The 15629-nt window shown below is 41.5% G+C and overlaps 1 protein-coding gene across 2 annotated transcripts in view; it reads left to right on the top strand.

The window, feature by feature from the left end:
• The window catches only part of SLC9A8 (solute carrier family 9 member A8), a 79573-nt gene that overhangs the window by 16084 nt on the left and 47860 nt on the right, over positions 1-15629 (top strand). For both annotated transcript variants that reach the window (XM_026014753.2, XM_026014754.2), the window contains one exon: positions 1717-1797. In XM_026014753.2, the coding sequence (XP_025870538.1) occupies positions 1717-1797 (81 nt within the window). The remainder of the gene's footprint in view (positions 1-1716; positions 1798-15629) is intronic.

Raw genomic sequence — 15629 nt, 5'->3', positions numbered from 1 at the left:
CTTTTTAAATTAATTTTTTCATCTAGCATGGTGCAAAAAAAGAACAGAAACTGAATGAACTCCCTAGATCTATATTCGGTCTACTTATGTGCCTGCCTTTTTAGACAATAGGCCTGCTCACTGGTCACATGTTGTGCTTATGCCTTAGAACATTTTTTTCTTGCTCTTACTATTTAATGTAGGATTTTTCTAACTAAGTTAAATATTTATAATAAAATAACACCACAGATTGATAGCTTAAAGCACAGAATGAAAGGAGGACAAAATTTCTCTATGTACAACTGTTCCCTTTTTCTAGCCACCTGGTGGTTTTTGGTGGGCCTAAAGATATCTAGTTTGTCAGTGCAGGCTCTGAGGGTGGCCACTTAACCGCCCTGCAGATTGTTTAAACGTTTCCTTTTATAAAAAAAGCAACAATTATTTTTAGTGCTGTTAAGATAATACTGTGATTAATGAGATGGTATACCATCTAGGTGCATAATAAAAGAAGGGGACATGCACACTTGGATTTGGACCATGAAATTACATTTAGGAATTATTTATGTGAAAGTATGCTTTGGGTGGGGGGTGTCCAGAAATACTTCTTTCAAACAGGGTTTTGTTTTGTTTTAAGATTTTTTATTTATTTATTTGAGACAGAAAGAGCAGTTAGTGAGAGAGAACATGAGTTGGCGGGGAGGGGCAAAGGGAGAGGGAGAAGCAGACTCCCCATTGAACAGGGAGCCCAATGCAGGGCTCAGTCCTAGGACCTCAAGATCATGACCCAAGCCAAAGGCATATGGTTAACTGACCGAGCCACCCAGGCTCCCTTCTTTCAAACAGTTTCACATCCTTTTGTTTCCTTTCTTTTCTTTCATGACAACACCTCTGTTAGAAAAGTCAGACATTATTCTTATTTTGGTGACTGAGGAACAAAGGCAATTGAGTGGGAGGTGGTGGGTGCCTCTGGTTAATACTACAGGGTTGGCATTGGGCTCAATCCTTCAGTACCTATGAATGACATGACCTCTTGAAGCCTCTGTTTTTACATCTATAATCAAAGGATTATGATAATAATAGTTAAGAGGGGTGTTGGAGGCCAAATGAGACAGTGTTTGGGAAGTGCTCAGTGTAGCGCCTGGCTCATGCGGAGCCCTCAACCAGTGGGAGCCCTGGTTCCCCAGCCAAGAAGCAGGCACCCCATCTTTTGCTCTCGCTGTTCTCATCATCAGCTCAAAGTACTTACTTTGTCCTCTTTATACAACATTCTCACTTCCTTTTGTATTCAAAGAGAACCAACCACATGGTAGCAAAATACTTTGTGTCAACATGTTATGTTGCAGTTATTTTTACATAAAAGTGATTGATTTCATTGATTTCCTTCTCACCATTCAAGTTTTCTAGTTGATTACTTCAAAAAAGTTGAAGACCATTTCTTAGAATCAGAGAGATCTGAAGAAATGATTGTAGAAGGCTTAACAGGCTAGAAAAACTGAAGATATCTGTTGCTCTTTCAGTGACCACTGGAAAACAAAGTAGTCCAGGCATATGAAGAAATATGGAGACAATGCTATAAACACTGTGAATCTGTTTCCAGGTTAAGAAATAAGAGATTGAAAATACAACTGCAGTTTGTGTCACTGTCCCTTGTACATTTTCCTGGCAGCACCCCCCAGAAGTAACCATGGCTTTGAACTTAAAATTGTGTTTTAACAATGTCTTATTTTTTCCCCGCAGCTATCTGCATCATATTGGTGCATTTACTGATCCGATACAGATTACATTTCTTGCCAGAGAGCGTTGCTGTTGTTTCTTTAGGTAAGTGCTTATCAGTGATCCTATAAGAAAAGCAGTAACAATACCATTTTTTGAGTGCCTCCCTAGTGCCAGGAACCACATGAGATATGATATATTCCTGATTTCATTTAAATCCTCACTGCCATCTGTCATGAGGGTATTATGATCCCATTTTACAGATGAGGACACTATAGCTCAGAGAGGGGTGATGACCTCCTAAAAGTCACATAGAACACCCCCCCCCCCCCCCATATTACTGAAAGGCCTTTCTGCTTCTAGAACTACCTTTGGGGCACATTGACTGTGTTACTAGGCTGTGCAGACCTGCAACTCAACTAAGGCAAGCAATTGATGCTTAATTCATAGGGTCATTGAATTTTACAACCTGAAGGGACTCTCACTTTATGGTTTAGGAAGGAGAAGTGGCTCACTTCCATGTCAGTCAGATCTAAAGTTTTCTGGAGCATTCCGTTCTACCTCACATTTCTCTCTTGTTTCCTGCAGCAATTAATTGTTAAGATAATTAACCTCTGTATGTCAACTGTCCTTCAATAATAAATATTAAAAGAAAAAGGATAATTAGCCTCTAGAGGCTAATTTAGTATCTACTGATACTAAATCGGTATCATAATAGATACAAGCTTACATCAAAGTTAATTGAAATGGTTAATGAAAGTGCAGGGACCTTACTTTTCAGTAAGTATTAAAATCAAGATGAAAATGTGGGTGGGGGTACTTAAGGCATAGTATATAAGTTTTCACTAAGGTCAGCTAAGACATTCTTCAGTTTGTGATATTGTAGTTACTCTTACTAGTTTCCACTTGCCTACTAATGATATTTAATTTTTCCTTATCTCCACTGATGCTCTACTTAATTTTCTTTGCCTTGTGAGTCTTATTTAGCATATTTAGTAATAATTTTACAGTACAGCGATGGTTTAGGTTAGCTTTGGAGATGGAACATTCAGACTTTGATTCACCTTCTTTTGTCACCATCTGCATTCCTACTACCCTGGTTCAGCTCCTCCTGTGTTTCCCCTGGGCCTCATGTTTCTACTAAGTGCCAGGTTCTTGCCCATGATCTTTTGCATTGCCCCCTCACATAAGCCTCATAACTCCCTAGTGATGCCGTATCTTAAGGAAGAGACACCACTGGGTAGTACTGATCTTCAGTAAATAATTGAAAAACAATTTTACTCGAATTCCTGTTCTCTATTTAGCAGGCTCTTGAGCTGCACATCCTGGCAGATTCGAACAACCTTCACTAACAAGATAGTTTTCGAGCTCTAAGAATGGGATGATCATTTATTAACATCTCTTTCCTGCTATCAGGAACATTGAATATAACCTATACAATAACCTATTCAGGGACATTCAGTAAAGACTTAAAACATGACTCCAAGGAGTGTACAGTTTTGTGGTCAGTTTTCATAGTTTCTCAGAGTAAGAACTATAGTTGGTATGCATTTAGGTATTATGCACATGGAAACGATGGTTCTTATAATTTGGTTTGGAATTTCATGTTCTTCACTCTTTGAATGTTTGGGTAAGTGCAGGTCAGCGAACACCAATGCTTGTGTTAGGAGTTACAGCAGACATTGTTGGTTGCCTACCCAAGAGCCATGTCCCCCTTCTTCCTTGAAAATAGAACTCTAATTTTGATCAGGTATCTTGCCATAGTGCACTGAAGAAAGATAGGCCCATCCAGGTCAAGACTGGTCTTTATGCCATCATGATAATTCCATTCCACTTTACCATTGATTGGTTGTACAGGGTGAAGGCAGCGAGGCAGTGGGAAACCCTGTTCTGGCCTGTGAGACCACAGTGAAGTGCTGAGGTAGAGTGTACTTTATCCTCTCCGCTAAGAAAATTTCCCATACCTCTGATGCTGTCATGTGAAGATATAATGCCTGGAACACTGGTAGATGTCTTGTAATCACTGTGGCTCAGAGACAAAATCCAGAATCCTAAGGATTACCAAGGGGACAGATGGGAAACCTGGATTCTTGACTGCAGTGTTGTTTTGTTGAATTGATAGTTCTAGAGCTGCCTGTTATATGAAATAACAAACATCTGTGGCTTAAGCCATTTTTATGTGGGTGTCCTTTTACTTTCAGCTAAAAGCATCTTAACTGATACAGGACTCTTCCTATTTAAGGGACAATATTAATTGAAATTGATTCAAAGAGAACAAATTGGTGGGGATGGAGTTGCATACGCAGTGGCCCATGGAACCGAAAACCTACAGGTAGCACTAGCTTCAGACTTAGCTGGATCAAGTCTCTTGGACTGTTTTTCTTCATTTTTCAACAGTGCTTCCTTCCCTTTGTTTTGGCTTCACTCTCAGGCAGGCTCTCTCCTGAACCCTAGCTTCAGGCCTGCTCTCCTTACCATAGCAATCACAGTGGGAAAAGTAGCCTCCTCTTCTCCCTCTTTCCACCAGAAGTTGTAGGATGAACTCTGACCTCATAGCCTCCCTAGCCTGGACAGGATGGAATGGTGTTGGGGATTGGCCAAGGCTCTGTATCCACAGGGTTTCTTTCTTCACTGATAGAGCAGAAATAACGTAGCATGTACAGCTAGGTCATGGGAAGGTTGATGGAAAGTAAGTCTTGCTTTCAAAACTTCCGGTAGCTAACTCAGGTGATTGGAACGCTGAGAACAGTTCCAGGGAGAGTGCTGGGGTCCAGAAAATATTTTTTATTATGTTAGAGGACATTTGGTTAGAACTTAGAAATGCTGACAAAGCTATCAAAATAGTTCTGTATTTCATAAAGCCATGTGAATTGAAGGAAAACTTTTTTTCTCTTATTAGAGCAAAGTGTAACAAAATATTGAGATATCCCCCATTTCAATAATTTCCAAGTTTTGTGCCAAAAAGAATCTAGATGAAGCTGCCAGAGAAAAAGGTTTTCTTTCTTTCAGGGATAAACTCTCCCAGCCTACCTCTTCTAACCCAGAGTTGCTTTTCAGTTTGCAGTCATGTAGAGACATGATTAGCCTTTGATGTTAAACATTCAGAGTTCCTGGGGCACCTGGATGGGTAAGTGGTTGAGCGTCTACCTTTGCCTCAGGTTGTGATCCTGGGGTCCTAGGGTCCTGGGATCAAGTTCCAAATCAGGTTCCCCACAGGAACCTGCTTCTCCCTCTGCCTAAGTCTCTGCCTCTCTCTGTGTCTCTCATGAATAAATAAATAAAATCTTAAAAAAAAAAAAAAGTTGGTATAAAAAAGGACTGTCTGCCTTTAAAAGCACATTTTCCCCTTCTATTTTATTGTATTTTCAGATGAATCTCCAGACTTTTCTCATTTTTTTTTTTTAAGATTTTATTTATTTCAGAGAGAAGAGAACATGAGCATGGTGTGGGGCAGAGACAGAAGCAGACCCCCTGCTGAGCATGGACCCCCCCCCCCCCCCCCCCCCCCCGCCAACATGATCAGGACCCTAGACTCATGACCTGAGCCAAAGGCAGACACTTAACCGACTGAGCCATCCAGGCATCCCAACATTTCTCATTCTTTATAAAAAGTATCAACATGAAATTCTAAAGACATTTCCTTGACCCTTCTTCAAAGCTTTTAGATACTTTCTATACTTATGGAATTCTGTAGCTTAGGCCTTTAAACCCCCCCCCCCCCTTTTTTTTTGCACAAAGAACTATACAGAAAAAGAAAAATCCTTTTCATTGATAACTTCAGCTATTTTTATTATTAGGCTTCGTTCTCTGCCAAACCATTTGTAGACATATATGTGGAGATTAGATGACCTTACTTGGTTTGAGTATCATTTTTGTGTTCTTTCCTTTTTACCATCCTTTCCATATTAAGATATGTGAACATATTAAGTTCATATATTTACTTTTATTGGTGCTGATTGGCTATTTTGGGCTGAATTTATAAGGAATAAAAATGAAATAATTGTACTGCTTACTATCTGCTACTGCTTACAATCTTTCCAATAGCAAAACAGGAGATTCCCACCCTCCCCCCCAACATATTTTTATTTTATTTATTTATTTTTTAATTTTTTTATTTATGATAGTCACAGAGAGAGAGGCAGAGACACAGGCAGAGGGAGAAGCAGGCTCCACGCACCGGGAGCCTGACGTGGGACTCGATCCTGGGTCTCCAGGATCACGCCCCGGGCCAAAGGCAGGCGCCAAACCGCTGCGCCACCCAGGGATCCCTTTTTTTTTTTTTTTTTTTTAATTTTTTTATTTACCAACATATTTTTAGAGGAAAAGTCAGGAGGGGTCAGATACGGACTGAAAATTTGCCCCATCCAAATGCCAATACGCTGATAATTAGGAAACCCAGATTTGATGGAATCATTGACTAGGAAACACCGAAGTGCTCCCTTGTCATCACCTTCTTAACTGTGTGCCTTTAGTTTTATTAACTCATTCTTGTTTTAACTAAAAGACTTTAGATTTCTTTATTGAGTGCTCCTTTAATTGAGTAGAAAGGAATGAAAAATCACTCAGTCCCTGAGTTATTGACTAAAAGTAATTCAGGAAAAAGCAGATGTAGTAATGATATTCTAATTGTACTTAAGTTCTTAAAAAAAAAAAAAAAGTTTTTTTAAGACAAAGGGAGAATCCTAGCTGTAACACTTTCTGTTCCTTTTTAGACTATTAAAGTTTAATCAGTGCTGACGCAGCTTACAGCGGCTCACAGGGAACTCTCACTGAATCTGCAGTGCCATGATTTTCATTAGAGAAGAAACAGGCATTCATTTGCTGGTGTTAGAGTAGTGGTCTTAGAGGCAGAGGCCAAAATTGGTTGTCAAATTGACAAAATGGTCACATTAAGCTCAGGATTTTCAGGGCTGTTGCATTCCAAGGAAGAGTGCTAGCACAGACTTTTATTAGTTCCTGGATGTATGGGTCAGAAGTGATGAGGTCCTCTTGGAACTCCTGTTGTTCTTTTACTGCTGTGAACTAAATGTGTGCTCGGTCTGGAATAACTCCCTTTTTTTTCCTGGAGCCTTGTTTGGACTTTCCTAGTTTTATGGTCTCCTTCTCTTAGTGGAGCATTTTATTATCCGTATGTTGTATTTTATACTTCAGTCTTCCAGTTATGCCAGAGTAGGGAGATAAGCTCAAATTTAGAATAAGAAAGATTGTTAAATAATTGTATTCTGAAAGTTGCTATATTTGGCTGATTTCTTGAATTTCCTCCTTCACCACCTAAATGTTCTCCTTTTTGGTGGAAAAAGGAATAATGTTCCTCTGAAAATGTGAGCTACTTTAAAAACAAAACATATAAAACAGGCTTTCCCCAGAAAACAAACAGCCCTGAAGTATGGATTCTAATCCTAACTGGTAGGACTTCTTTTAGAGTATCTTTGAATAGAATAGGTGGCAAAATCAAGGATTAGATTTTCAAAATTACCTTATGATAATATAACTTGGTTCTGTAATTACAGCTGACAAAATGTGCTAAAAACATTTTCAAAAAATCATTTGGCTAAAAGAGTATATAAGTAACTATATTTCTTTTGCCTCATATAGTAGCAGACCTGTTTCCTCATGATGATCAGGGTCAATTATCCCTGCCAATATGGTTGCCTGTTTCTAGGCATGCTGGTCTATTGGCTCAAGGAGCCCAAAGGGACCAGGCAGCTGCCGTTGTAACTCTTATAATGTGAACCCTGGTGGAAATGTTACCTTCTGGGAGCCAGGACCTTTCAACCCCCTGAGCCTAAAGTTTCAGGCTAAGGAAGCAGAAATTCCCCAAATAGGACTCTCCATTCCCAAGTGAGTCCCTGAGAATGATGTTGATTGGGGCCACTCCTACTTTACCCACTGTGTGCTATACCCATGCTTATCCTTGGAGATATACTGCCCTAAAATGCCCTTGGTTTGAGGAGTAAATTGCAGTCTGGGGGAGAGCTCTGTTCTTCACAGGATGTCATCTCCAAGCTGGTGCCTCAGCTTCTTTAAGAGACCCTGTTACAGGGGATCCCTGGGTGGCTCAGCAGTTTAGTGCCTGCCTTCAGTTCAGGGCGTGATCCTGGAGTCTCAGGATGGAGTCCCACATCGGGCTCCCTGCATGGAGCCTGCTTCTCCCTTTGCCAGTGTCTCTGCCTGTGTGTGTGTGTGTGTGTGTGTGTGTGTGTCTGTGTCTCTCATGAATAAAAAAAAAAAAAAAAAAAAAAAGACCTGATTACAGCTCTGGCTGGCTGGCAGCTTCTGGATGGGGTGTTACATGGTATATGACCATTATGGAGTCCATGGTCACATGCCTACTGCTGCATCTTTTTTCCCATAAAGTGATAAAGTGAATCTCTTGGTTTACCCATTGTTATGCAGTATTCCACTTCAGTGGCTTGGACATTTGTGGACCATTGGACAATGGCACTAGCCAAAGGACATCCAGCCAGCATGCATCCAGTCTCAGTCAGTATTAACTACCACCCCTTCCAGGGTGGAAGGGGTCTGAGGTAATAGAGCTGCCATCATGTAGCTAGCTGGTCTTCACAAAGGATGGAATCACATCAGTGGATAGGTGCTGGTCTATGTGGCTGTCCAGCCATCCATCCAGCAATGGTAGTAGCTGGAGCAGCCATAGTGAGGAGGAGTTCGTGCTGTTGAGCCCCTGCACAGCTCCCATTGTAGTGTCTGTGATCATGAACCCATTGCACAAACACTGAAGTGACTGAGGTGAGAGGCTGGCTGAATCCAAGCACCAAGCTTGAGTGCTTTTTCCTCTGTCAGCTGGTCATGAAGAACTCCCATCAAGAAGTAAGCACTGAGAGAGAGATGTTGACGTAACAGCTGTAGAGGACACAGAGGCCTGTGGTGCCTGTTCATGCACCTGTGCTCGCGCCCTGTAGACCTGCACAAGCCTCAGTGTGTAATGTTACACTTTCATCTTTCAACACATTGCTGCTCAGCCCACCCAGCCCCCAAACTGAGTAGTTATGGCAACCTACTTCTAAAGGATGGTTCTGAGCACATGGCATCTGATGAACCATGTCTAGATACTCTGTCTGTACCAGGGCCCCACAGCATGCCAGGAGCATTTTGCGTTTTCTCCTCAGGTGGTTTTCAAATTGCTGCAAATGGCAGGACCTTGCTTCAGAACCCTAGGGAACTATGCTGAGCAGCCCTCCTATTGCGACTTGCCTGAGATGTCACACACCATACTTTTCTACCATAGATCATTCTAGTACCATACCATAGATGGTATAGCAAAAGCAGTGGAGCTGCTTGAACTGCAGCTGGACCTGCTGCAGGGCCTCTCTTCTGCCCCCCCCCCCCAAAAAAAACTATCAGCCTCCCACAAACCAGTAAATGAAGTAGTTTTCTCCAAACCTGGAGGCATTGCACTGCTTTCTTAGTGGTGGGAGGTGGAAGGTGTAAATCTTGTCCTTTACTTGGAGACAATGTCCTGTCATGCTCCAGACCACTTGACCCCTAACAGCTTGCCAGATGGGCAGGCCCCTGAAACTTTCTATCCTCTGAAGCCTGTGTGTCTTACCAAGACATCTACTTGCCACTTCTTGTTTATTGTATCAGGTTAACGTGATTTCCACAGTCTAGTGGATCAGCATGTTGTCCTGGGGTACATATGGTCTGGGTCCTTTGGGACTAGGTTATGACAAAGCAGGAGTTAACATAAGGCGCTCGACTTATCTGGGGCTCGTCTGTAATCTTGAAATAGCCTGCAGAACTCTGTATTCCAGCAGGGAGGTTGGGGCACTTCTGCCACCAGACGGTCTCCAAGAATCTGGGGGCTGAAGGTGCTTGTGTGCATCTCCCCTGGATAACTCCCCCAGGTCTCAAAGTCCCACTTCTTCCTTAGCAGGCCTGGCAGGAGAAGGCATGGATGTTCCTTCTCGAGTGCAGCTTTCTAGGGAGATCAGCCACTCTTGCACTTAAGTCCCAGGCCTGATCTTTAGCTCTAGAAGCCCTCCAGCTGCAGGAGATGAGGGTCTGCTTACATGTTGCCAGGGAAGCCCTCTGACGCTCACCCTTTGCTTTTAAGTTGTGATTGTCTAAGCCTATCATTTTCTCTCTTCAAAAGATCAGTGGCCTTCTGCAGCCACCACACAACTCCACTGCTCTTACGTTCCCCACACCTCTCCAACACCACAGGCACTGCCTGAGCCACTGCTTCCCACCTAGTGTCTGACCCAGTCCACCACAAGGGAGCCCTAGCATTGGTACTGCTGCCCCTGGGAGTAACCATCGGGATTGACCACCGTGCTGGGGTCCTCATGGCCAGCTGGCTGCTGAGCTATCCAATTCCAGAGTACAGCACCTTTCAAATTTGCCTCCTAGAGCCACTCCGCTCCTGAAACCAGTTGTCTTAAGTTGGCTGCCTGAAAGCAGAGTCTGAGACGGGGCTGGGGACATGTAATTTATGGAGGGGTGCTCGAACAAATCTGCAAGAAAGGAAGTAAACCAGACTTCAGGAGGAGAAAGAGCCAAACACCAGGCCGGATCTCAGCTTCAGTCTGGCCTTAGCCTCACCAGGAAGGCCCAGGGACTAGAACCCACACCATGGTTGTCCCTCTTTAAAGAGAGGGAGTTGGACTCCCGCCACCCTGTCAGTCATTGTCTATGAATTGGTGTGGGGTGGGTGTAACCTCCTGAGAAGGTGCCTCTTGGCAGCTGAGGGCACTTTTCCAGAGTAGGGGACAGCTGCGAGCACTTAGCAGCCAGCATTCTCAGCGGCTCCCACAGATGGGCCCAGTGGAAGGAGAATTAAAAATGCCTGTACCCTTGACCCAGCAATCCCTCTTTCAGGGGTTTGTGCTCTGGATGCCCCAACCCATGGGGAATCATGTATTTACTCAGATAGCAAAATCCTGAGAAAAAGCCCAGGGGCTCAAGTTTTCACAGAATATTCTTTTGTAGCTTTAAAATTTTGTATCACGTACCTCTGTTACATAATTAAATAAAGATGTAATAATTCATTCTTAATTCCGGACCTGCTATTTACTAGATAAGTGGTGCTGGGCCTTAGCCTTAGTTTCCTTATCTATAAAATGCAGGTGACAGTGCCTTCACTTCCTGGAATTGCAGATACTGAGCAGGGTAATGCATAGAATTCACTTAGTATAATGCCGACCTGCTAAGTAATCAATGACTATTAGCTGCTGCTCTTAATATTATCATATTATTATGGTTTATTGCCTTGCAGGGTAGTTGTGAGAATGAACTAAAATGATGTGTATCTTATACATCAGCACAGTGTCTGGATATAAAGTGTGTGTGTGTGTCTCTTTTTAACATAGGGCAAATAAATATATATATGTACTTATATATCTACTCTTTAAGGGAATTAAGATCATGTTCTACATTATGTTTTGCAACCTGATTATCATCCTTAAGATATCTTAAGCATTTTTCCTGTAACATTATTAGGAACATTGCATAGTGATGGTGGTAGGGCAGAGCACCCTGGGAGAGAGGTGAGGGTTTATAGGCTATAACAGCTATGCAGACAGGCTGGGGCAGTATAGTCTGCCTCTGTCTTAGCATCATGAAGTGTTAGGATGTCCAGTGTCCCTTGCTGGCCCTGAGCCATCACACAGGTTACTTCAACTCTCTGAGCCTTCCTACCTGAAACATTCTCTTGAGGATTAGAAATAATTTAAAGTGACAAATCCTAGGAGAAAGGGCTCAACAAATAATTATGAATTGTTCCCAATGTTTTGAGTTAATACAGTGATGTCCATAATGAGGTATGTGCATCAGGATCTATTGGGGGCAGAAGAAAATGTAAGAACTTGAGTTTCTGTTTTATTTTATTTTTTTTTTAAAGATTTTATTTATTCATGAGAGACAGAGAGAGAGAGAGAGGCAGAGACATAGGCAGAGGGAGAAGTAGGCTCCCCATTGGTAGCCTGATGCAGGACTTGATCCCACAACCCCAGATCACGACCTGAGCCAGATGCTCAACCACTGAGCCACCCAGACGTCCCTTGAGTTTCTATTTAATTTCACTCTTTTACAAACTCTGTTTTGTGTGTACACTTTCAAATATATTAATATAGTAGCAGTGCTTTTTAATAAGAGATAAAAATTTATAACTTGAGATTATATATGCTTACATTCTTTTGACTGGTAAGAATATACAAAATTATAACCAGGGCATTATTTCCATCTGGTAGCTAGTTGTGTAGTAGGAATTCCTCCTGGAGAGTAGATTGATTTGACCTAACTTGGAACCTCAGTCTCAAAAGGGAAAGCTGCTAATCTCAGGCTGCATGATATTTTAGTCCTAGGACATCTAGAATGGATTGCTCAGGAAATAGTAGTAACAGTAGTAGTGATAATATCACATTGTATTTTACAAAGCTTTCTAGTGCCTCATAAATAATAATATAGAAGCAAGCTTAGGCAATAGAATGATAATGATTATAATTGATAGATATAATAGATAACTATGAATAATGATTTTCATGGGACGCCTGGGTGGCTCAATGGTTGAGCATCTGCCTTTGGCTCAGGGCGTGATCCCAGAGTCCTAGGATCCAGTCCCGCATCAGGCTCCCCGAGGGGAGCCTGCTTCTCCCTCTGCCTATGTCTCTGACTCTATGTCTCTCATGAATAAATAAATCTTTTAAAAAGAATAATGATTTTCGAATGCAGCTGTTTCATATGTAATTACAAAGCACTAACCATGGTATTATACATTTACAAGGGAAAGAGAAAGTTGAAGTTTTAGTAGAGCAGAAAAACACTAGCTTTGAAAATGAAATCTGAAACCGTGAAAAGAGGTTCAGCTTCTCTAGTAATCAGGAATGATTACTGAATGCAGATTAACTGCCAATGCAAAGTGAAACAATGTAACAACTTCTTGCCCAACCCGTGGGGCAGAAATGTTTAGTCTGATGACTGTCCAGGGTTGGTGAGAATGTGGGAATGCTCTGGAGCAGCAGTGTAAATTGGTGCAACCACTTTGGAGGACAATTTGGCAACATTCTCAAGAGATAAAAATGTTCATGCCTTTCACTGTCTCTGGATCTGCCCTCTGGAAACACTTACACAAAGCAGCCTGAACCATCGTGTTCGTTGCAGGACCACTGTTAACAGCAAACAGTTGGAGACAGCTATTATTTGCTGAATGGTTAAAAAAAAATTGTGACTTAAAAAAACATTAAAGTATAATTCACATACTATAAACTTCACAGTTTTAAGGCATACAATTCAGTGCCTTTCAGTATATTCACAGGACTGTGCAACCATCACCACTATCTAATTACAGAACATTTTCATCACTGCAGAAGGAAACCCTCTACCTATTAGCAGTCATTCCCCATTCTCTCCTTTCCCCTTCCCTTGGCAACCACCAACCTCCTTCCTGCCTCTGTAGACTTGCCTATTCCACACATTTTGTATACATGGAATCATATAATCTGTGGCCTTTTTTTAAATAACAGATTTATTGAGATATAATTCACATATGATACAAGTTACCCATTTTAAGTGTACCGTTCAGTGGGTTTTAGTATATTCACAGAGTTGTACAGCTATCACAACAATTGATTTTAGAAAATTTTCATCATCCCCAAAAGAAACCCCTTTCCCTTTAGCTATGAGCCCCAAACCATCCTCCCCAGTCCAAAGCAACCATTTCTGTCTATAGATTTGCCTATACTGCATGTTTTGTACAAATGGATCACAAAATATGTGTCTTTTGTGCCTGGCCCCTATTACATAGCATGTTTTCTTTCTCTTTTTTTTTTTTAAAACATTTTATTTATTCATGAGAGACCCACAGAGAAAGGCAGAGACACAGGCAGAGAGAGAAGCAGGCTCCATGCAGGAAGTCTGACGTGGGACTCGATCCTGGGACCCCAGGATCATGCTCTGGGCCAAAGGGAGGCGCTCAACCGCTGAGCCACCCAGACATCCCTACTTAGCATGTTTTCAAGACTCATCCATGTTGTAGCATAGATCAGTGCCCCGTTTTTTTAAATTGCCAGATAATATTCCATTGTGTGAATATACATTTTGTTTCTCTATTCATCAGTTGATGAACATTTGCATTACTTCCACCTTTGGACTACTGTGAATAATGGTGCTAATGAACATCCGTGTACAAGTTCCTATAAAAGCATATGTTTTCTGGGCTCTTGGGTGGAGTTGCAGGTCATATGGTAACTCTCACTTTTTCAGGAATTGCCAAACTGTTTTGTCACAGCAACCACGCCATTTTACATTCCTACCAGCAATATCTGAATGAAGGCTCCTGCTTCCCTGAACCCTTGCCAGTGCTTGCTTTCCTGTCTTTTTATTCTAGGAATGTGAAGAGCTATCTCATTGTGGTTTTGATTAGCATTACTCTAACAATGTTAAGCGTCTTTTCATGTACTTGTTGGCCATTTGTATGTCTTCTTTGGAGAAATACCTGTTCAATGTGTGGCATTTTTATGCTATGCTGCAGAGCTGTTCAAAGGAATGAGGCCGATCTATATGTAATAATCCCTGAGTGCATCTCCCAGGATTTAACACTGAGCAAAATAGCAAATAGTAGAATGACACATACTGTAAATTTTATATAAATACACACAGGTGTGCCATATGTACATAAACACAGTACTGTATGTTAAATATAAACATGTCAGAGGCTAGAGAATGATCTGATAGAATGTTTCCCAAACTCCTCGAGATGGTTGCTTACCTTGGGGCAGGAAGAGAAAGCACTAAGGTGGGAATGGGGGTGGGATCTCATCAAAAGGGACTTTTATTTACAACATTTTACAATGTATTCATGAGCTATTTGGTTAATAAACAATTCTATTAAAAAGTCCTTAAATATATAAACAATTTGAAAAGATAAGAAAAAAGCAATTGGGAAGCTCTATCTGGAGAGTTTGGAATCAGTGCTTTCATGCCACCTGGCAAGTGAATAGACAACTTCTATTTCGAAAATAGATTCATTGACTCTCTTTACACCCCAGATCTGTTTTGTCTTGGTCTCTTTTTCAGAGTAATGTTATTACAGCTTTAACAATATGGAACAATTCAGATAGTATAGAGGTTTATAAAGTTAAACTTATCTCCTCTCCACCTGCAGCCCCCTCCCCCACAGAAGTGAGTGATGTGCACTTCCTTTTCCTGATAAACTTCTCTGTTCTAGTATTGTCTCTTCCTCCCACCCCCATCAGACATAGTAACAAAGTGTGTTTCATCTTTCTGTTGTTGATGGGGAAAAGCTCCTTCCTCTGGGCAGGAGGCGGGGGAGATGTCTTTGACTTTTAGGGTCTATGACAGTGGCCTTTAGGCTTGCTTTGAATCAGCCCCTACCAGAGATTGTGATTTAGTAGGTCCAGAGTGCTGCTCAGGTGTCTTTATTTTATAAAAAGTTCCCATGATGATTCTGATGAGGCAACAGGGTTAAAAATCATTTATCTAGTGAGTAACAGAGCCATCATAAATTGTACCCGTGATGCTTCTTTGAGAATTATTTTTGGTAGGTTCTTTATGAAAGAGTAATGAGCCTGTCAAGCCTTAAGGAAACATGCCTGAACTTAGATGGTCTGTTTTGTTCCAGGAATTTCACAGAATTTTTACTTTAGGTTATTTTTAGCATTGGGGTTTTATCTCTAACTAAATACTCTGCTTAGAACTGCCATCTGAATCTAAGAAAGTGATCTCAGATTCTTGTTCAGAAATGATAAGAATAAGCAGTATAGAGGAAACTTGGCATGTGAGCTTTCTGTCATTTCACATTGAAAATGAGTGGGTGTACCAAAACTGACCAGTTAAATCGTCTGTGCCCAGCGGACTGTCCTTAGGGCTTGTTCAGTCAAGCTTTTTTTTTTTTTTTCAGTCAAGCTTTTTGTTCCCAAGCTGCATGCCCCCCCACTGCCATTGTTGACTTCATTCTAGTA

The sequence above is a fragment of the Vulpes vulpes genome, chromosome 14 (genome assembly GCF_048418805.1).
Source record: "Vulpes vulpes isolate BD-2025 chromosome 14, VulVul3, whole genome shotgun sequence".
Lineage (NCBI taxonomy): Eukaryota > Metazoa > Chordata > Mammalia > Carnivora > Canidae > Vulpes > Vulpes vulpes.
This window is presented reverse-complemented; position numbering and strand designations above follow the sequence as displayed.